At 45.9% G+C, this 21321-nt stretch overlaps 1 protein-coding gene across 1 annotated transcript in view; it reads left to right on the plus strand.

Moving 5' to 3' along the window:
• The window catches only part of NBAS (NBAS subunit of NRZ tethering complex), an 892343-nt gene that overhangs the window by 310750 nt on the left and 560272 nt on the right, over positions 1-21321 (plus strand). Inside the window, exon 30 of the mRNA XM_030198850.1 lies at positions 19450-19679. Coding sequence (XP_030054710.1) covers positions 19450-19679 — 230 coding nt within the window. The remainder of the gene's footprint in view (positions 1-19449; positions 19680-21321) is intronic.

The raw sequence follows: 21321 nt of genomic DNA on the forward strand, positions 1-21321 counted from the left end.
CATTAGAGCGAGGCTTGACAAACCCTAGGTGCCAGGTCATCATGGCACCTAAAAAAATCAGACCTGTCACCTTGGTTTTGCACACTGAAGATACTCTCTGTGCATGCAGTACTTCTCTTTGCCCCCTGCCTGGGTACAGTTAGTGACTCTCTGCCCTCTCCTCAAGTCCACATCTTTTTCCCCCTCACTCACACGGCCCCCTATTGGGTTCTCTAAACTTGCTTGTTTGTTGGCAGCAATTAAGACACGCTGTTTTGACCAGCGTCGGGGCCTTCCCTTTGCCGGGTTCCGCGTTTGTGGAAGCAGGAAGTTACCTAACAGAAGGTGGGACCCAGCAGAGGAAAGGCCCCTACACCAGCTCGAGCAGTGTGTCTTAATTGCTGCTGACAGGCAAGTTTAGAGGACCCGAGAGGGGGCTGTATGAGTGAGGGAGAAAAAGGTGCAGAACTCGAAGTGGGGGATGTGCAGAACCCTGTTTAGTGGGGTGCTGGATGGACATGGATATGTGCTGAACCCTGGGCTGGAGGGACATGAAGATGTGCTGGACCTGGAAGGGGGAGCTAGTGGTACATGGACATGTGCTAGGCCCGGGGATGTGTGTGTACTAGAGGGACATTGTGATATGCTGAACCCTAGGGGAGATGGAAAGACATAAAGATGTGCTGAACCTTGGGGGAGGGGTAGCTAGAGGGATATGATGTGCTGGACCATGGGGTAGGTGGGGGCTGGAAGGACTGGAGATGCGCTGGACCATGGGGTGGGGGGGCTGTATGGATATGGAGATGTGCTGGACCATGATAGTGCTGGAGAGAAATAGAGATGTGCTAGAGCATGGGGGGCTGGAGAGACATTGAGATGTGCTGGACTATGGGGGGGGGGGGGGGCTGGAGGGATATGGAGATGTGCTGGACCATGGGGGGGCTGGAGGGATATGGAGATGTGCTGGACCATGGGAGGGGGGGCATAGTTATTTGCTGGGGGTGCGAGAGGGACATGAAGATGTGCTGGAACTCTGGGGGGGGGGGGGGTGGCTAGAGGGACATGAAGATGTGCTGGATCCTGGGGTGGAGGGGGTGGCTAGAGAGCAAAGATGATGTGCTGGATCATTGGGGGAAGGGTATGAAGATATACTTGACCTGTTAGAGAGGGGAGGATAAGGGGGAAGGGGGGGTTGGAACACAGGACAAGAGATGACTGGAAATTATGCTAGACCACAATGGGGCAGAGGAGAGAGAGGGATAGATGCTGAACCCAGTGTGTGGGATGAAGGGAAGAGAAAGGAGGGATAGGGCATAGACAAGAGATGCTGGGTATGGATTAAGAATAGGCACAAGGCAATGTTGGAGAAGGGTAGGATAGGAACACAGAAGGGCATTGTTGGTTACAATGGGATGGATAGGGACACTGGCAATACTGAATTTAAAGGCTGGATAGGGACACTAAAAGGGCAGATGCTGAACATGGGGTAAGGTAGAAACAGGGACATGGAGGAGAGAAGCTGAACAGGACAGATAGGGACAGAGAGAAGATGGATAGCAACCATGGAGAGAGACGACATGTCAAATAGAAAGGAGACACTGGAAAGGCAGGAAAACCAGAAAAGTCTCATATCAAATGGAATGGAAAAATAAAATTTTCAGACTACAAAGGAAGTAATAAATAGTTTATTTTGAATGTATTAATTGGACCATGTCAGCTTTGGGAAATATGCATTTCCATTTCTGTTTTTGTAGTATTGCTGTCCATGCAGAGTCTGACTTCTTGATGTTTCCAATTCAGTATTTTGCCTTCATATCTCTATTATTGGTCTTTAGTTCCTTGTTTCATATTTGTTGAGGGTCTGTCTGTGTTTTTTATGTGTGAGCAAGGCGCAGTATTCTTCTACCATGTAGTTTCTCTGTAGAGATTTGTAGCAGTCCCGTTCTGTTTTCTTACTAGATGGTGTATGCGTTGTATTGGTATTTTAGGCATGGAGTAATATTTACAGTTCTGCCTTTTCATAGATAAGGTTGTTGCTCTTTGAGTCCTGGGAGTTAGTGCTGTTATGGTCTGGTAAGACTTTGAGTGTGCTTTTACATGAGTTTGTGCATAGTGTTTTATGTTGGTCTTACTGAAGTGACTTCAAAACTTTAAGTTTAGTTTGTTATAACATCAGACAAAGTTTGTGAAATAATCATGGAATGTACTTATATATGTGTAATTGTTTTCTTTTGAGACGGCAACCCTAGTCTGGACAGTGGGTGTAGAGGGGAAGGTTGCAACAGTAGGTGTTGTAAGGGACTTGGGGTGGGGCCATGGAGGCGGGAGAGGAAGAGCATTGATCAGGGCAGGTGTCAGGTTTTTCTCTGTTAAAAAGTTGGCAAATGTACCCACCACAAGTCCTTGGCGGGCACTGAATAGAAGTAGAAGGAAAGTAGAGCATCTGTGCATTAGGTCGGCACTGTATAGAAGCAGAAGGAATTAGAGCATCTTTGCATCAGGCCATAGTCTCCTCTTTTGTACTCGGTATGAATGTAAAATTTGAACCATGTGCAGTTTTGCATTTAGTGCCAAAGATGCAGAGGGAGAAGAATGTGGCCCGATGCACAGCTGATCTTCTTTACTTCTGCTTCTGATCCTTACTGTGCTGGAGCTGAGAGATGAGGTTGAGGCAGAGTGAGAGCTATGGGTGTGGGTGCTTGTACTGGATGAGAGGTAGAGCGAGAGGTATGGGTATATGTGCGTGTGCTGGGCGGAGGCAGAGCAAGGGCTATGAGCGTGTGTGCGTGTACTGGGTGGAGGCAGAGCAAGAGAGATATTTGGAGGTATCTACCCTGAGGCAGCCTACATGAGAGCCACCTTGATCAGGTGGATATTGAAGCGCTAACAACTCCAGAACCAGTCTTTAAGGAGCATTGTTGCTGAAGAGGTGATACTCCAGCAGCCCTGTTGGTAGGACAAATTTAAAATTTGTAAGAACCTGTTTTGTTTGTTTGTTTATTTATTTATTTATTTGGGGGGGGGGGGGGTGCATAGGAGATTGAGAGAACCTACTGTTTTCAAGGGTAAAGGAGAGATTCAGAGGCTATTGATGTGGACGAGTATGTGAGCCGAGGCTGGTGTTGGACTGGGTAGGTGATGAAAAGTGGCTGTGTTTGCTGGAAGTGAATGAGATGAACAGTCAGGAGGGGTTAAAACTGCAGGTGCTGGGGGTAGGTGGGCAGTGGAGAGAAGCTAAGTCTGCAGCTTTTGGGACTAGGTGGGTGCACTTCCACACTCGTCCTTATTAGTTACAGCTTTTGCTTCTCTCCCATTGCCCCACCAACCACAGTCTAAAGCCTCTTTGCATTGCCAGATGTGCTGTAGGTGGGTGGTTGAAGGGGAGAACAGTTGCTTCTTATTTGCTTCTTCCCTGCTACTGTGTTAAATAACTTACTGTACATCATCTTGAGCACATAATGAATCTGCAATTTAGAAACATGCATAAATGAATAAAAATTCTAGTTGTTCCAAGTCTGGCTCCTAGCTCCTAAGAAACCTTATTGAGCCCTGATTAAAACACATACTTTTATATCGGTTGGTATTTTATAAAAAGACACCCATACCATTTAGGTAACTGTAGCCTTTTAAATTGCTTTTCTGAGTTAATATGCATCTTGTAAATCTGTGCGATGCTAAATGCTGGTCTAAAGAATACTGGAGTAGCACTCCAGTTTACTTTTTTAATCAATGCAGTGAATGTTTTTAAAAACTACTAATCAAGCTACAGATATAAATAAATTAAAATGAAGTGAGATCTTTTACATCATTTCTCTGTTTCATTGTAACTCAGAAGAAGTAATGAGGGATTTGTAAACCTGTGTGAGCTGGAAAATAATGACCTTTTCTGTTGTGTATGTTAGAATGCTTGAGAGAATTGTGATTTTGCTGAACACAAACCAGTTTTAATTCTTAAGCATTTAAATATACTCTTATTTTATACAGTATGGCAATAATATGTTTATCCTCAGTTTGTTTTCTCTTGAAGACGGTCACTGCATGTATTTGGTATATAGGAAATTGACAGAAGGAAAATTGTGATAATATACCGAATGTGGCTTTTATGTAGTCCAAGTCGATGAAATAAAATTAAAAGAAAAACATCATATAGAAGAAAAACACATTCCATTTTATGGAAGAAAACTGTTAATGAAATAAATAGCTATACAAGTGCATAGATGTTAAAATTATTAAAAGAATTTACAGTAGCTAACATTTCTGCTCCATGCTGGAATCATCTTTGTGAATGTACTCAGAATTACTCGGTTTACTTTACAATTCCTAAATATGTAAATTACTATAAACCATAGCCCATGTGTGGTAGTGTGATTCCGTAGCCAGGCCTGGGACCTTAGTAAGCACAGCCACTCAGGGGTTAAAGGTGAAAGGTAAATATTTGTTTGCATGCATAGAAATATGTGACCTGTTCTCTCCACAGGTCAGAGATGTTAGACATACAAGAGCATATATAGAGAGGCTCTCCAGATCTGCACCAAAAATAGATGCAACACAAAACGGGTTGAAAAGTGGTCTCAATATAAATATCTTTATTAAAATATCACCTAACATGGGCCATGTTTTGCCAACTCATGAGCTGCCTCAGGGGTATGATACTAAAAACAAGCATAAAATCATATAAACATAAAAATACATAATAATATAAAATCATAAAATATGTAATTAAATGACAGTCGTCTTTCATACTTCCCTTTGTCTTTTGTTAAATCTACCTATTCTTTGCTCTCAGTAGAAATGGGTAAAGTTAGTGGTATCTTATTTTCTGAATCTTTAACCCACTTGGATATAAATGTGATAGATAAATACATTTCTGTCTGTAGCTTTTCTGATTAATTCTAGAACATCTGTTGAAGACTGTGGACCCGTTGATTACCTCTTTCATTAAACATAGTCCAATAAGAACATATGAATAATAAAGGGTCCCTTCTACTAAGCTGCACATTGCAATGTTAATGCAATAATTAGTGTTCAGTAAGTGCAAAGGCTGTGTGAAAATGCAGGGGGTGTGGCCACCCTCTGCTCTACGCAGGGCAGAGGGTTACCATAGAGTTGATAACACGGTGCAGGCCAGAGTGTAAATAAATAAGCCACAGTGTACCAGTCCACAATGGTGCTCTCAACCCCACTCATACAGTAACCGTCTCCTGATTCACTTCCTTTGAGCCCCCTACCCTGACATCCAGCTCCCCCAAATAAGTAGCCTATTTAAACTAGACCATGCCCCCATGAGTTATGGACCCCTGTCACTCTCCCTCTTTCAAATTCAGGGCTCCATCCTGCACCAAAGAAATCCCATCCCCTGTCTGACAAAACAGTGTTTTTTAAGCCTGTAAAACTGTATTATTACTTGAAGTGTATTTCTCTAGTTTGACCAGCAGTTGGTGCATGTTTATGTTTAAAGCTGTTACTGAGAAGTAACTGTACCCTCTTTAGTTAGCACAGATAAGAGGTGTTGTGCCCAGCTATTTTTAAAACTTGTTGTTTTGGGCTCTGATTGGCCCAGGAGCTCAAAATTCAGCTAGGATGTACTGGCTTTTTCTCCAGTCTTAGCCAGGGAGAAGGATCTGTTTGCTGAGGCCCTGTGAACAGTTATATTTGATAACCTGTGAGTAGCTGTATCTCCTGATCTCCCCAGGTACCATTTAGATAGTAAACAAATATTTAAATAGTTTTATAATTGATCCATATTCAGTTACCTGTTGTTATGAGCTGCTCTTGTCCCATCTGTTTTTATGGTTCACTGTTCAATAATTTTCAAGACAATAAATGTAGTTTATTGCCTATGCTTGTCTGGACTGACTAAGAATCCTGGTGGTTTGTGTGTTGGGTCTGTGGGTGCTTTCTAGGAACTGTGGGACCACTGGGAATGTGGCCCCCACTGGGAATAATTTGAGAGCAGGAGACACGCCCAGAGGTGGTTGGGATCTAGTCGGTGGGAGGAGGGTGCTAGTGTAGAGCACAAGCAACAGGTGCAGGTGGACCTGAGCTGTGCTGGGGATCAGGGGCGTATCTGCGTGGGGCCTCAGGGGCCTGGGCCCCCGCAGATTTCGCCCTGGACCCCCCCTACCGCTGCCAACCCTCCCCCTCCGTTGCTCGCCTACCTTCGCTGGCGGGGGACCCCAACCCCCGCCAGCCGAGGTCCGCGTCCTCCTGCCGCTGCCGGCTGCCTTTAAAGAATTCCGTCAGCTGGCGGGGGTCCCCCAACCCCCGCCAGCCAAGCCGAGGTCCTTTCATTTTTCCACTGAAGCTGGCGCCGACGAAAGTTTCTTTTGAGTCTGATGTCGCTGCACGTTGTACGTGCAGGACGTCAGACTCAGAAACAGCTTCATTCTGTTTCTGAGTCTGACGTCCTGCACGTACAACGTGCAGCGACGTCAGACTCAAAAGAAACTTTCATCGGCGCCAGCTTCAGTGGAAAAATGAAAGGACCTCGGCTTGGCTGGCGGGGGTTGGGGGTCCCCCGCCAGCTGACGGAATTCTTTAAAGGCAGCCGGCAGTGGCAGGAGGACGCGGACCTTGGCTGGCGGGGGTTGGGGTCCCCCGCCAGCGAAGGTAGGCGAGCAACGGAGGGGGAGGGTTGGCAATGGCAGCAGCTGGGGGGAGGGGGATCGGCAATGGCGGCGGCGGCGGCGGCGGGGGGGGGGCTATAATGTGCCCCCTCACTCTGGCCCTGGCCCCCCCCTACCGCCGCAGTTCAGATACGCCCCTGCTGGGGATAGACCCTCTAAGTGACCGCAGAGTACCCCATGTGGATGGCTAGGCATTTTGTGACACCCTGGAGCAGATACTAGTCCTTCTTCCCTACCCTCCCTCCATTCCCCCAGGAATCCTATCTGGAGATCCACAGAACTAAGTCAGCTGCAGTGGCAAGAGTTCTCTATCGCCTCTTTCAAAATGGTAGGTGCATCTGGCTGGATGACCCCTAGCGGTAGTACCAAAATACTAGTACTCAGAGGTGCAGACCTGGGCAGCAGTGGAAAGGGACCACTGCAACCTCAGCTGACTTAGAAATTCTGTGGACCTCTGAATGTGTTAACAGGGGGAATGGGGGGAGGGAAGGGGAGGCTTGGTATTTTATGGGGGCAGGTTTTCTTGGACAGAAGTTCTTTAGATGGGGATAGGGTTGGATTTGGGGACCAGGGGACTTTGACCAGAGGGATCCAAATTTGTAAGGGATGGGTTTGGGGGGTCATGAGGGTGGGGGGGGGGCAGGGTACAAGTTGGATGGTCAGGGTCTAATTTATAAAGAGCCACTTCTTTTCTTGGGGCTAGAGGTCGGGATAGTGCTAATTATGTGAGGTTGGGAGCTTTGCTGCATTATTTTTGTAGCCATGCTACTGGACTGCCAATAGCGCAGCTGCATATACTGCATCCTGTTGTGGTGGTAAGTTTGGCTGTGCTTACTGAAGTCAGGACAGATAGCGCACGATAACAATCTATGCAATAGCTATCACACCAGCCACACTTCCAGACTTGGCTCACTCCCGTATTTCGCAACTAATGTGGTATTTTTAAGACACAGGCACTTGTTTTGGCACAGTTGACAGTAATGCGGGCCTGTGCTACTGTCTCCCTTGCAGAAAACCCCACATTAGCTGTTTTATGCAGCTTAGTAGGAAGGCTCCAAATAGATATTAATGCATCATAAAAATAGATTAAAAGTACAACTTCAAAGTGCAATTCAAACTACAAATTCCTCCATTTTGCTTGGTTTCCTAAAATGACAACTACTTAACCTATTTAGCTGTTCCTAGCACTTTGCTATTACTTATGCTTCTCACCTAGCTACTTTATATCATTTTTGTAGGAGTATTATGGAAAATGGTACCTATGGCAACAATGTTGTTAGAACAACACCAGAGCACACAGTATAAAAGAAAGCATTTACAGCACTTAGTGGGCCTTTTACAAAAGCACACTAGTGTTTTTAGTGCATGGTAAAAATAGGTGTGCAATAAATGCAAGAGACGCCCATATTTATTTATTGTAATTATTTAGTCAATCTAGTATCCCACAGTTATCCTAAAACTAGGTTTTGGTTCAATGTGGCTCACATTCAGACTGTTATATCTCTCTCTTTTTCTCTCTCTCTCTCTGTATTCCTATGGGCGCTAAAAACGTTACCACGCCTTTGTAAAAGACTCCCTTTATGACATAAAATAAAGATGTTTTAGTAACAAAAAGCATCCTGAAGCCTGAACATTTTGTTTATACTTTTGTGGCCTTTACAGAAGATTCTGGTTAATTCATTGTTGCTTTTTCAATTAGTTTTCTGGTTTTCTATTTCATTCCAGTACAGATTTATGTGCCTGAGGTTACCGTTGTTTTTGTTTTTTTCTGTTTGTGATTACTAACCTTTGCTACTGGTTTTTTACTGTTTCCTTATAAACTCATGTTAGTCTATATCTCCTTTCTTTTTCTTGATAACTACTAGCTTTATAGAGATTTGTTGCCTTTTCAGTATTTTTATTTATTGCTGATTACAATTCCATAGCATTCTTCATCTTTTGAATTCTTGATAGTGGTTCCTGAACTCTGTCACTCATCTTGAAATCATCCCTCTTGAAGTATAAAGACTTGAGGGGGGGGGGGGGGGGGAGAGATACGGTTAACTTTGAACTTGCCTGCACAATTTTCAAGGTTATACTAACAGTACTACTGAAAAAATATAAAAAAAACCAATTACTAATAGCAAATAAAATACAGAAGGATAGTAACAAGGAAAATTCCAGAATTCTGGTGGTGTACAATATTGTGTCTGTTCTGATTTGCTGCTGTAGTTGCTGTTACGTATGTTTTCCTCAGGGCCATAATGGGACTTTTTTTTGTACATCTCTTGTCAGAAGTTTTTTATTTTGTTTGTCAGCTTTGAGAAATATACTTCTCGGAAACCATGGTATTTTGCATAGTTCATGAACAAAGGTACTTTTTCTAGTTCTTCAAAATTGTATTGCATGCTGAGAAAGGCTGCTTAATTTCATCTATTTTATTTATGCACTTTTTAACTGGTCAGATGAAAGCAGGGAACAATAGAGTTATTCTGAAAATTTAGAATAGCACATGTAAAATAGGAATAATTTTGTCACATTAAAATTAAATTGATCTGGTACTGTAACATTTCATTAGTACAGCCCCATGAACTTACTATGAATCTATAAAGTCCATTTTTACTAAAACCATGCTAGCTGTTAATGTGTCACCCTAGCAGCTTGTATGTACCAAATTTCCACTTTGTCCATCTAATGCTAAAGGGGGAACAGAATGAGCAAGGACTGCACCTTACCGTTAATACTTGTGGTGTTATTTCATATTAACTGTTAAGGTATCAGGTAATGTGGTGCTGCTAATGGTATGCCATTAGGTGTAGCTAACAACATCATGTTCTCTCCCTGAATTTATCAAGTGTTAACAAACTTTTCTCTCCGTTATCTGAATGGGAAATTGCTTTAAGTGCCTTCAACAGTTAATGCAAAGGTATTGCAGTTGTGTTCAGATCAGAAAAGAAGGTTCTTGGGGTTCCCATTTCATTTTTTGGTGCATATATCTATATCTAATTTGTGGTTTTTTATTTGAGAATTGTTAGGATGTGTTTTGCTTGTGTGATCAAGGTTAAGATGTGCTATTCATAAGCAGGATCTAGTTCAGGATCAGTAGTGTTTCAACTTATTCTGTTTTTCCGAGCACACCTACTAATAGGAGGCATACTGTACAATATGATCGATTACAATAGTGTCTTCCTAGTTATGAATTGGCCTATTTGAATCCTTTCAGTGCTATTCTAGAATATAAATTTGCTTTATAAATATTGAGTGTTTGTTTAGCAGTTTCATAGAATGTTTGGTATAGGAAGCATTTTCAGTAAGGGAAGAAAATGTACTGATTATTTTAAGTCTGTCTTAGATGTGTAGCTGCTTTCATGTTTATAAGATATTTTCTCCGAGGACAAGCAGGCTGCTTGTTCTCACTGATGGGTGATGTCCACGGCAGCCCTTCCACTCGGAACACTTTACTAGCAAAGGCCTTTGCTAGTCCTCGCGCGCCGATGCGCACCGCGCATATGCGGCCGTCTTCCCGCCCAAACCGGCTCATGTTCGTCAGTCTTCTTTTGTCCGCGCTCGGGACGGTTGTGTTTGCGCCGTTCGCGCCCCTTAAGTTGACCCTCGCGCGTCTTTTGGCTTTTCGCTAAACTAAAAAAAAAAAAAAAAAGGGATTTCGGAGAAAGACCTTTTCGGTCTTTTCCCCTTCCCGTATTTCCAGTTTTTGCCCCGTTAAGTTTACTTTCGTTTTCGTGGTAGGCCCTTTTGAGGCCTCGGTTCGAGTTTTTTTTCTCTCCCTCTTTTTGGTGCCTTTACCGCAATTACGAGTTTTGATTTCGCCGGCGTGATTTTTCCGCCCATGTCATCGAAGTCTCCCAGCGGCTTCAAGAAGTGCACTCAGTGCACCCGGGTAATCTCGCTCACTGATAGGCACACGTCGTGTCTTCAGTGTCTGGGGGCTGGGCACCGCCCGCAGGCCTGTAGTCTTTGCGCCCTTTTACAGAAAAGGACTCAGGTAGTGAGATTGGCCCAGTGGAACGTGTTGTTCTCGGGCTCTTCGTCGGTAACAGCACCGGGGGTATCGAGTGCATCGACGTCGACAGCGTCAAGACCTCCGACCTCGGCATCGGCTGTATCGACTGCATCGAGGCATCGACCCTCTGCATCGTCGGTACCGAGACATCGGAAGGCTGCGTCGGCGTTGGTGGTACCGGGACCTCCACTAGTGCTGATGTCGTCGGACGGTGGTGCTTCGACCGGAGTGCAGGTGAGGGCTGTCCATTCCCCTGCTGGTGGCGGTGAGCCTTTGGGTGGGTCTCCCCCTACCCCGAGGGCTCCTGCGGTACAGCCCCCCTGAGACCGACCTTCTTCGACCTCGGCCCCGAGGAAGCGACGGTTGGATTCTACGTCCTCCTCGTCGGTACCGGGAAGTTCCGGTGACATGCTTCGTTTGAAAAAGTCAAAGAAGCATCGACACCGGTCTCCTTCCCGCATCGGTACCGAGAGCTCTGGGTCGCCGAGGGAGTCGGCACCCAGTAGGCATCGGCACCGGGAGGACCGCTCACCCTCTGTTCAGGAGGTGTCGATGCGCTCCACCTTGGACAGCCCGGAACAGCCTCCACGCCCGGAACAGACTCTGACCTCGACGCCTGCATCGGCTTCTATGTCTTTCTCCACAGCTGCCCTGCATGAGAGTCTCCGGGCCGTTCTTCCAGAGATCCTGGGAGAGCTGTTGCGCCCTTCCCCTCCGGTACCGGGGGTGCTTGCGCCACCGGTACCGTCGAGTGAGGCGCCGGCTGGCCCCTTGCCCGGGGTGAGGTTTTCGACATCGGTGCCGCTTGCGGTACCGACTGCGGTCGCCTCCCAGGAAGGCTCCCCGTCGGCGGAGGGAGCTTCGCCGGTGCGGGCGAGGGAGTCTACCTCTCGATGCTCACACCGTGGCCGTGTTTCCACGGAGTCGAGTCGGGCACGGCTTCAGACACAGGTTCATGAACTTGTGTCTGATACCGATGGTGAGGCCTCGTGGGAGGAGAAGGAGGACATCAGATATTTCTCTGACGAGGAGTCTGATGGCCTTCCTTCTGATCCCACTCCCTCCCCTGAAAGGCAGCTTTCTCCTCCCAAGAGTCTGTCTTTTGCGGCCTTTGTCCGGGAGATTTCTACGGCCATCCCCTTCCCGGTGGTTGTGGAGGACGAGCCCAGGGCTGAAATGTTTGAGCTCCTGGACTATCCTTCTCCACCTAAGGAAGCGTCCACAGTACCCATGCATCATGTCCTAAAAAAGACATTGCTGGCGAACTGGACCAAGCCTCTAAGTAATCCCCACATTCCCAAGAAGATCGAGTCTCAGTACCGGATCCATGGGGACCCAGAGCTGATGCGCACTCAGTTGCCTCACGACTCTGGAGTTGTGGATCTGGCCCTAAGGAAGGCTAAGAGTTCTAGGGAGCATGCTTCGGCGCCCCCGGGCAAAGACTCTAGAACCTTGGACTCCTTTGGGAGAAAGGCCTACCATTCCTCTATGCTCCTGGCCAAAATCCAGTCTTACCAGCTCTACACGAGCATACACATGCGGAATAATGTGCGGCAGTTGGCAGGCTTGGTGGACAAGCTCCCTCCTGAGCAAGCCAAGCCATTTTCAGGAGGTGGTCAGGCAGCTGAAGGCTGCAGAAAATTCCTGGCCAGAGGGGTATATGATACCTTTGATGTTGCGTCCAGGGCCGCTGCTCAAGTTGTGGTGATGCGCAGACTCTCATGGCTGCGTGCCTCCGACCTGGAGAATAGGATCCAGCAGCGGATTGCGGACTCGCCTTGCCGTGCGGACAATATTTTTGGAGAGAAAGTCGAGTCTTCAGCTTCTACCTCCACAGGTAGACGTTTTTATGGGGGAAAGAAGACTGTTCCCTACTCTTCTGGTAAGCGTAGGTACAATCCTCCTTCTCGACAGCCTGCGGCCCAGGCTAAGCCCCAGCGCGCTCGCTCTCATCAGCAGCGTGCGCCTCAGCAAGGCCCCTCGGCTCCCCAGCAAAAGCAAGGGGCGAGCTTTTGACTGGCTCCAGCAGAGCATAGCCGACATCAACGTGTCAGTGCCGGGCGACCTGCCGGTCGGGGGGAGGTTGACAGTTTTTCACCAAAGGTGGCCTCTCATAACCTCCGACCAGTGGTTTCTCCATCCGGGCAAGAAGGGCTGGGATTCTATTCCAGGTACTTCCTTGTGGAAAAGAAAACGGGGCATGCGTCCCATCCTAGACCTAAGGGCCCTGAACAAATATCTGGTCAAGGAAAAGTTCAGGATGCTTTCCCTGGGCACCCTTCTCCCCATGATTCAGGAAAACGATTGGCTATGCTCTCTGGACTTGAAGGACGCCTACACGCACATCCCGATACTGCCAGCTCACAGACAGTATCTGCGATTTCAGCTGGGCACACGTCACTTCCAGTACTGTGTGCTACCCTTTGGGCTCGCCTCTGCGCCCAGAGTGTTCACGAAGTGCTTGGCTGTAGTAGCAGCGGCGCTTCGCAGGCTGGGAGTACACGTGTTCCCTTATCTCGACGATTGGCTAGTGAAGAACACATCCGAGGCAGGAGCTCTACAGTCCATGCAGATGACTATTCGCCTCCTGGAGCTACTGGGGTTTGTGATAAATTACCCAAAGTCCCATCTTCTCCCAGTACAGAGACTCGAATTCATAGGAGCTCTGCTGGATTCTCGGACGGCTCGTGCCTATCTCCCAGAGATGAGAGCCAACAACCTGTTGTCCCTCGTCTCGCGGGTGCGAGCGTCCCAGCAGATCACAGCTCGGCAGATGTTGAGATTGCTGGGCCACATGGCCTCCACAGTTCATGTGACTCCCATGGCCCGCCTTCACATGCGATCTGCTAAATGGACCCTAGCTTCCCAGTGGTTTCAGGCTGCTGGGGATCTAGAAGACGTGATCCACCTGTCCACGAGTTTTCTCAAATCCCTGTATTGGTGGATGATTTGGTCCAGTTTGACTCTGGGACGCCCTTTCCAAATTCCTCAGCCACAAAAAGTGCTGACTACGGATGCGTCTCTCCTGGGGTGGGGGGCTCATGTCGATGGGCTTCACACCCAGGGAAGCTGGTCCCTCCAGGAACGCGATCTGCAGATCAATCTCCTGGAGTTACGAGCAGTCTGGAACGCTCTGAAGGCTTTCAGAGATCGGCTGTCCCACCAAATTATCCAAATTCAGACAGACAACCAGGTTGCCATGTATTACATCAACAAGCAGGGGGGCACCGGATCTCGCCCCCTGTGTCAGGAAGCCGTCAGCATGTGGCTGTGGGCTCGCCGTCACGGCATGGTGCTCCAAGCCACATATCTGGCAGGCGTAAACAACAGTCTGGCCGACAGGTTGAGCAGGATTATGCAACCTCACGAGTAGTCGCTCAATTCCCGAGTAATGCGCCAGATCTTCCAGGTGTGGGGCACCCCCTTGGTAGATCTCTTTGCATCTCGAGCCAACCACAAGGTCCCTCAGTTCTGTTCCAGACTTCAGGCCCCCGGCAGACTGGCATTGGATGCCTTCCTCCTGGACTGGGGGGAAGGTCTGCTGTATGCTTATCCTCCCATACCTCTGGTGGGGAAGACTTTGTTGAAACTCAAGCAAGACTGGGGCACCATGATTCTGATTGCTCCCTTTTGGCCGCGTCAGATCTTGTTCCCTCTCCTTCTGGAATTGTCCTCCGAAGAACCGTGGAGATTGGAGTGTTTTCCGACCCTCATCACACAGGACGAAGGGGCGCTTCTGCATCCCAGCCTCCAGTCTCTGGCTCTCACGGCCTGGATGTTGAGAGCGTAGACTTTGCCTCTTTGGGTCTGTCAGAGGGTGTTTCTCTCATCTTGCTTTCTTCCAGGAAAGATTCCACTAAGAGAAGTTACTTCTTTCTATGGAGGAGGTTTGCCGTCTGTGACAGCAAAGCCTTAGATCCTCGCTCTTGTCCTACACAGACCCTGCTTGAATACCTTCTGCACTTGTCTGAGTCTGGTCTTAAGACCAACTCTGTAAGGGTTCACCTTAGCGCAATTAGTGCATACCTTTACCGTGTGGAAGGTAAGCCGATCTCAGGACAGCCTTTAGTTGTTCGCTTCATGAGAGGTTTGCTTTTGTCAAAGTTCCCCGTCAAACCTCCTACAGTGTCATGGGATCTCAATGTCGTTCTCACCCAGCTGATGAAACCTCCTTTTGAGCCACTGAACTCCTGCCATCTGAAGTACTTGACCTGGAAGGTCATTTTCTTGGTGGCAGTTACTTCAGCTCGTAGAGTCAGTGAGCTTCAGGCCCTGGTAGCCCAGGCCCCTTACTCCAAATTTCATCATAACAGAGTAGTCCTCCGCACTCACCCCAAGTTCTTGCCAAAGGTTGTGTCGGAGTTCCATCTGAACCAGTCAATTGTCTTGCCAACATTCTTTCGCCGTCCTCATTCCTGCCCTGCTGAACGTCAGCTGCACACATTGGACTGCAAAAGAGCATTGGCCTTCTATCTGGAGCGGACACAGCCCAACAGACAGTCCGCCCAATTGTTTGTTTCTTTTGATCCCAATAGGAGGGGAGTGGCTGTGGGGAAACGCACCATATCCAATTGGCTAGCAGATTGCATTTCTTTCACTTACGCCCAGGCTGGGCTGGCTCTTGAGGGTCATGTCACGGCTCATAATGTTAGAGCCATGGCAGCGTCAGTGGCCCACTTGAAGTCAGCCACTATTGAAGAGATTTGCAAAGCTGCGACGTGGTCATCTGTCCACACATTCACATCTCATTACTGCCTGCAGCAGGATACCCGATGCGACAGTTGGTTCGGGCAGTCAGTGCTTCAGAATCTGTTCGGGGTTTAGGATCCAACTCCACCCCCCTAGGCCCATGTTTTATTCTGTTCCAGGCTACACTCTGTTAGTTGGAAAAATTGTTAGGTGAATCTCAGTTATGTCCTCGCCGTTGCGAGGCCCAATTGACCATGTTTGTTGTTTTGAGTGAGCCTGGGGGCTAGGGATACCCCATCAGTGAGAACAAGCAGCCTGCTTGTCCTCTGAGAAAGCGAATGCTACATACCTGTAGAAGGTATTCTCCGAGGACAGCAGGCTGATTGTTCTCACAAACCCGCCCGCCTCCCCTTTGGAGTTGTGCCTTCCCTTGTCTTTGTCTTGCTACATATGGGACTGACGAACACGAGCCGGTTCGGGCGGGAAGACGGCTGCGCATGCGCGGTGCGCGAGGACTAGCAAAGGCCTTTGCTAGTAAAGTGTTACGATTGGAGGGGCTGCCGTGGACGTCACCCATTAGTGAGAACAATCAGCCTGCTGTCCTCGGAGAATACCTTCTACAGGTATGTAGCATTCGCTATATATGGTATTCTAGGCTTCTGTGAGGACAATCAGGATGAGAATGTAAACCACACTGAACTTTGGAAAGGGGATATTAGCGGTATACAAGAATAGATTTGATAAGAAAGTCCTCATAGATGGGTGATGTCATATGACAGAGCCTGTATAGAGACTTTTTCCCAGAAACTTTTCAGAAGCAGCGCTGTGCATGTACATCCTTTACCTGCTCATTGCTGTAACATGGGACCTCCTACTGTCTTTGTTTTTCAGTTGAGCTGATTTGAATGTCTCCTATTGTGCTCAGTGAGAACTTTGCAGATGTTTCCTTTATTTTCAATTTGCTGTCATACATTTTGTTTAATTAACATTTAAAACTCTCCAGATAGTTGCTGTAGTTAGGCTTTTTGGTTACATTGACGTTTTCGTTGTTTTTGTACGAACACCCAGGCAGGCCTTTTCAGGTGTCTTGTGGTGTCCTGACCAGTCATATTTTAAAATCAAGTCATTTGATTTTTGTGTGGCTATACTATTAAGCAATATGTTGCAGAAAAAGCCCCAGGTTAATTAATATCATACTGTGCTTCAGGACTACAATTACTGCAAATTAAGATTGCTGGACTTTGATGTGGAATAAGAGTTACTTCTGATTATTGATTTCATCTCTTTGATTCTCTTTATATTTGGTTGGTTGCAGAAAAAGCTCAGAACAGCTTTAACAAATATGGGTGGCTTGGCAAGACCATATCCAAAGTGGATACCTTCTTTTATGCTTGGAGTGCTTTGGGCATTATCATAAACTCTTCCAATGTCATCTGTGACTGTAAAGAACTGCATGAGAGAAGCTTCGTTGCTTCTAAGTTTGATGACTCCAATGTCAATAGACCAATTTCAAAGAGTTCAGGAGCTGCGTAGGATGCTGGGAATGCTTTGACATTGAGAGTGCATCAATGACCCTTGATGTTGAGCATTGATAGAGCCCATCAGAAACACATGCCCACTGAGTTCCACCCAAAGAAGGAGAAGGATTCATAATCCTCTTCATAGATGCGGAGGGTTCATGAAATGGAGCATGGAGAGGAGACCATGAGCATACAGTTGTCAGCCATACCAATGTCGTTCAAAATGCCCACTGAAGGTATCTTAGTCAAATTCTCTGCATTAAGAAATACTGAGGAGCTCCCTTCCCTCTTTAGGGCCAATGCAGTTAAATTCTTCTGCTATGCGTGGCAAAAATCGGACAGTAACTCTGACTTGATGCGCATAGGCGATTACCGCACGGTTAATGCGAGAGACCTTACTGCTAAGTCTGTGGCTGGCAGTGAGGTCATAGACTCAAAATGGACAATTTTGGGTCTGAGACCTTACTGCCAGCCATTGAGTTAGCAGTAAGGTCTCTCAAGTTAACTGTGCGGTAATCGCCTACGCGCATCAAGTCGGAGTTACTACCCTATTTTTGCCATTTCCAGAAAATAAAATGCATTTTCTGGCGCGCATAAAAAAATGAAATTACCACATGGGCCACGCGGTAGCTGGGCGGTAACTCCAAATTGGCGCTCATTGGGTGCCTGTAGGTACCTTCGCGGCTCAGTAAAAGTGCCCCATAGTCATTATATTCAGTTGCAATATTAATTTTGTAAACACAGTCTCTGTGTTCAATAACGTGACCATGTCACAGCTTTTCTGTGTTCAAATAATGGGACTATGTCAATGTTCATTTATAATGAGCATAGATTTCATTTTTAGTTTAAAGATTCTATATGTATGTCTGTTTCACACCTTATACCTTTTTATTCACCTTTATTTTATATTCATGTTTTTTATTTTATTTTATTTTTGTTATATTTGTACCCCGCGCTTTCCCACTCATGGCAGGCTCAATGTGGCTTACATGGGGGCAATGGAGGGTTAAGTGACTTGCCCAAAGTCACAAGGAGCTGCCTGTGCCTGAAGTGGGAATCGAACTCAGATCCCCAGGACCAAAGTCCACCACCCTAACCACTAGGCCACTCCTATGCTTCATTATCTACGTTGCAATTTGAGTTTTTATCAGTTTTTGATTTATATTGTTACAGCAATGAGCAGGTAAAGGATGTACATGCACAGCGCTGCTTCTGAAAAGTTTCTGGGAAAACTTCTCTATACAGGCTCTGTCATATGACATCACCCATCTTTGAGGACTTTCTTATCAAATCTATTCTTGTATACTGCTAATATCCCCTTTCCAAGGTTCAGTGTGGTTTACATTCTCATCCTGTTTGTCCCCACAGAAGCCTAGAATACCATATATAATATCTTATAAACATGAAAGCAGCTACACATCTAAGATAGACTTAAAATAATCAGTGCATTTTCTTCCCTTGCTGAAAATCCTTCCTCTACCAAACATTTTATGAAACTGCTCCTTGTGATCTTGGACAAGTCAGGCGCTGTGCGTCAAAACATGGGGCGTGTCTGGTCCATATTGGAAAATCGATTGAACTACGTCCCATTTCTGAAGGCTCTTGGTTCTTTTTGCTGTATCTTGGACTTTGTTCTGTACTTTGGACTCTCTCTGTGTTGTTGTATTATATAGTAGGATAACATTGCTGAATGATGTCATTGCCTGAAATTGTCATTCTGCATTCAAAAACACTATAATGTCTAATAATCGAATGTGTAATATGGTAGATTGTAATTAGTAAAATTAACAGAAGCTGTAAATTATTCAGCAGCTTTACATGTACTGCCTAAAATCTTGGTGGTCAGTGTTCAGAAGCAAGGCTGCTGCATAAAGATAAGTGGATGATTTATCTGCTTACATTTATGCCCGGTGTTCAGTGGCCCTATCTGATTGGGTAGGACTGTAGAATGTATGCTCCTAAATATATATGGATAACCTGACTGTTTTAAAGTTAAACTGCTATTTGTGTAATAACCCTAAAGGGATAAATTCATCTACAAAACAGTGAGCAGTTTCATTTTAATTATAGAAAAAACAGCCCAAAATTTATGACGATACTGGTAATAATCTACTAATATGCACAGTTGCTATAATTCAGCAGTTGGAATAAACTGTATTAATAGCATCCCAGGAAAATCAATTTTATTTCTGTATATGTTGGAACACACCAGTCTTTTCAGAGTTCTGTTTCCTCATTGACTGTAGTACCAGAGTTGACTGCAGAGCTGAAATGACCAGGATCTCTTTGAATGTAGCTTAAATTCACCTGGGTTATTTACCTTTTCCTGCAGTTTACTGTTTTGGAATGTAATGGTTTTAGTGACCCAGCTCCTCAGAAAACAAAATCCTCTTTGCTTTGTGTTCAAATCCTGCTACTGCTCCTTGTGATCTTGGACAAGTCACTTACCCCTTCATTGCCTCAGGTACAAACTTAGATTGTAAACCCTCTGGGGTCAGCAAAATAACTAGCGTACCTGAATGTAACTCACTTTGAGCTGCAACTGAAAAAGATGTGAATTAAATTCAAATAAATAATACTAAAATAATCATCATTGTAATAAAACACTGAGTTTTTTTTTTTTTTAATGCTGCAGATATTTACAGAAAGCCTGCTGTGCTCAGGCCGCCTCGAGAATATCCACTTGGCCGGGCAGATGATGCAGTGCAGTTCTTTGCCAATAGATCCCCAAGGTAACACTGCCTTGAAAGGTAAAGCACACTACAAAATCAGCTATGAGAAGAGCATTGAACTGGTGCTTACTGCTGGCAGAGTGTATTTCAATTCTTCCAACAGCCTGACTGATCCCTGCATGGATATGGCCAGGTAATACTCTGCACAGTGAGTACAAACCCTTTAATCTCTCTTTTTGCCTCTTCTGAAAAGTAGCAAGATATATTTTATTGAGAGACAGCTGGGGGATTGTTCTACCATTAAGCCTGAAAAGTGCACACTCAAAACATTCAAATGTCCCTATTTACATAAAAGCACCATGACTTTTGTTATAAAAGAATTTTTAAAATGTTAGCATCCTAATTTGGCTCATGGTATAGAGGCACAGTATCTTGGTGAGTATTGTCTTCAGTATCAATTAAATATAATATTTACGTTTGAAACTAAGGAGCCTTTTTACTAATGTGTGTTAGATTTTGCAATTACCGCACCTTAATGCAATAAATTAACATGCAGTAAGTGCAAATTTAACATGGCAACTATTGAAGGACATGCCCAGCATGTCCTTTGCAGGTCCCACATTAAAATGTCCTTTAGCACGCAATACCCTGGTTGCAATTAGTGTGGATACACTTATTGCCTCCTATTTAGGAAGTGCTAAATGGACTCAAATCAACTGCACAATTGTCTGTACACTGTGCACTGACTGCAGTATACTCTGAATGCCCATTCTCTGCCAATGCCCTATCTAGTTACTGCAGCATAACACAAAATGCCCTTAATGTGTGAATTAGCATGCACTAACTGTTATATAATGAAAAACCAGTTACTGCTAATTTGTGCCTTAATTACCTAACACACACTCTTTAGTAAAAAGGCCCTTAAATGCATTTTATGTAATTATGAGCTTTTTTTCTGCACAGCTTACTAATCAGTTTCCCAGGACAAGCAGGCTAATTGATTCTCGCATGTGGGTGATGTCATCCATGGTGACTGGTGTTGAACAGATTTTTAGCATACTATGTCTTTAAGAGCTTATGGCAGCGCTTCCACCATGCATGGGCAAGTGCAGAACCATCAGTTTCTCTTTATCTGTGGGAGAGAAAGCGTTGGCCGTGGCTCCTCACAGTGTTTGTGTGTTTTTGGCTTTTTGAGCTTTTGTGCCTTCCCTCACTGGTATTTTTGCCCTAGATTACCCTTTCCCTTCCTTCGGGATTTTCTTCCTTCTTTCCCTTAAGGCAGTATTTGTCCACCAGTATTCCACGGCCGCTCCCCAGGTGTGCCACGGTCAAGAGGGGATGTCGCGGGGATCTCCTCTTGCCTGCCTTTCGCTGGCTCTGCAGCTGTATGTGCTCTCAAGAAGCTGCAGCCGGTTCTCAGTGGCAGTTTTCCCAGATTTGGCAGCACTTCCCACTTCACCTCCTGTAGGAGTGTATGAGCCTCTTGGTGATACCTATATACCCGGGGTCCTCCAAGATGTCCAAGTACTGCCTCCTCCTCCCTCCAATAATTCTGTGCAACCACGCTTGCTCTCTGCCCGGGCTGATTCAGCAAAGGCTCACAGGTCAGCAGCATCAGAGCTCACCTGATCTACTTGCGCATGTGTGTGGTGACCTCCATGTGCAGCTGACCTGTGCATGTGTCAGTGTGAGCCTTGCTGCATCAGCCCAGTCAATGAGCAAATGCAGTACTGAATTACTTAAGGGAGGACTCAGAGGACTTGCACAGTGGTAATTAACCATCACCAAAGTGGTAGGTGTTTTTTTAATGTTATGAGTTTCAGTTGAGGACTGAT

The sequence above is a fragment of the Microcaecilia unicolor genome, chromosome 3, assembly GCF_901765095.1.
Source record: "Microcaecilia unicolor chromosome 3, aMicUni1.1, whole genome shotgun sequence".
Classification (NCBI taxonomy): Eukaryota; Metazoa; Chordata; class Amphibia; order Gymnophiona; family Siphonopidae; genus Microcaecilia; species Microcaecilia unicolor.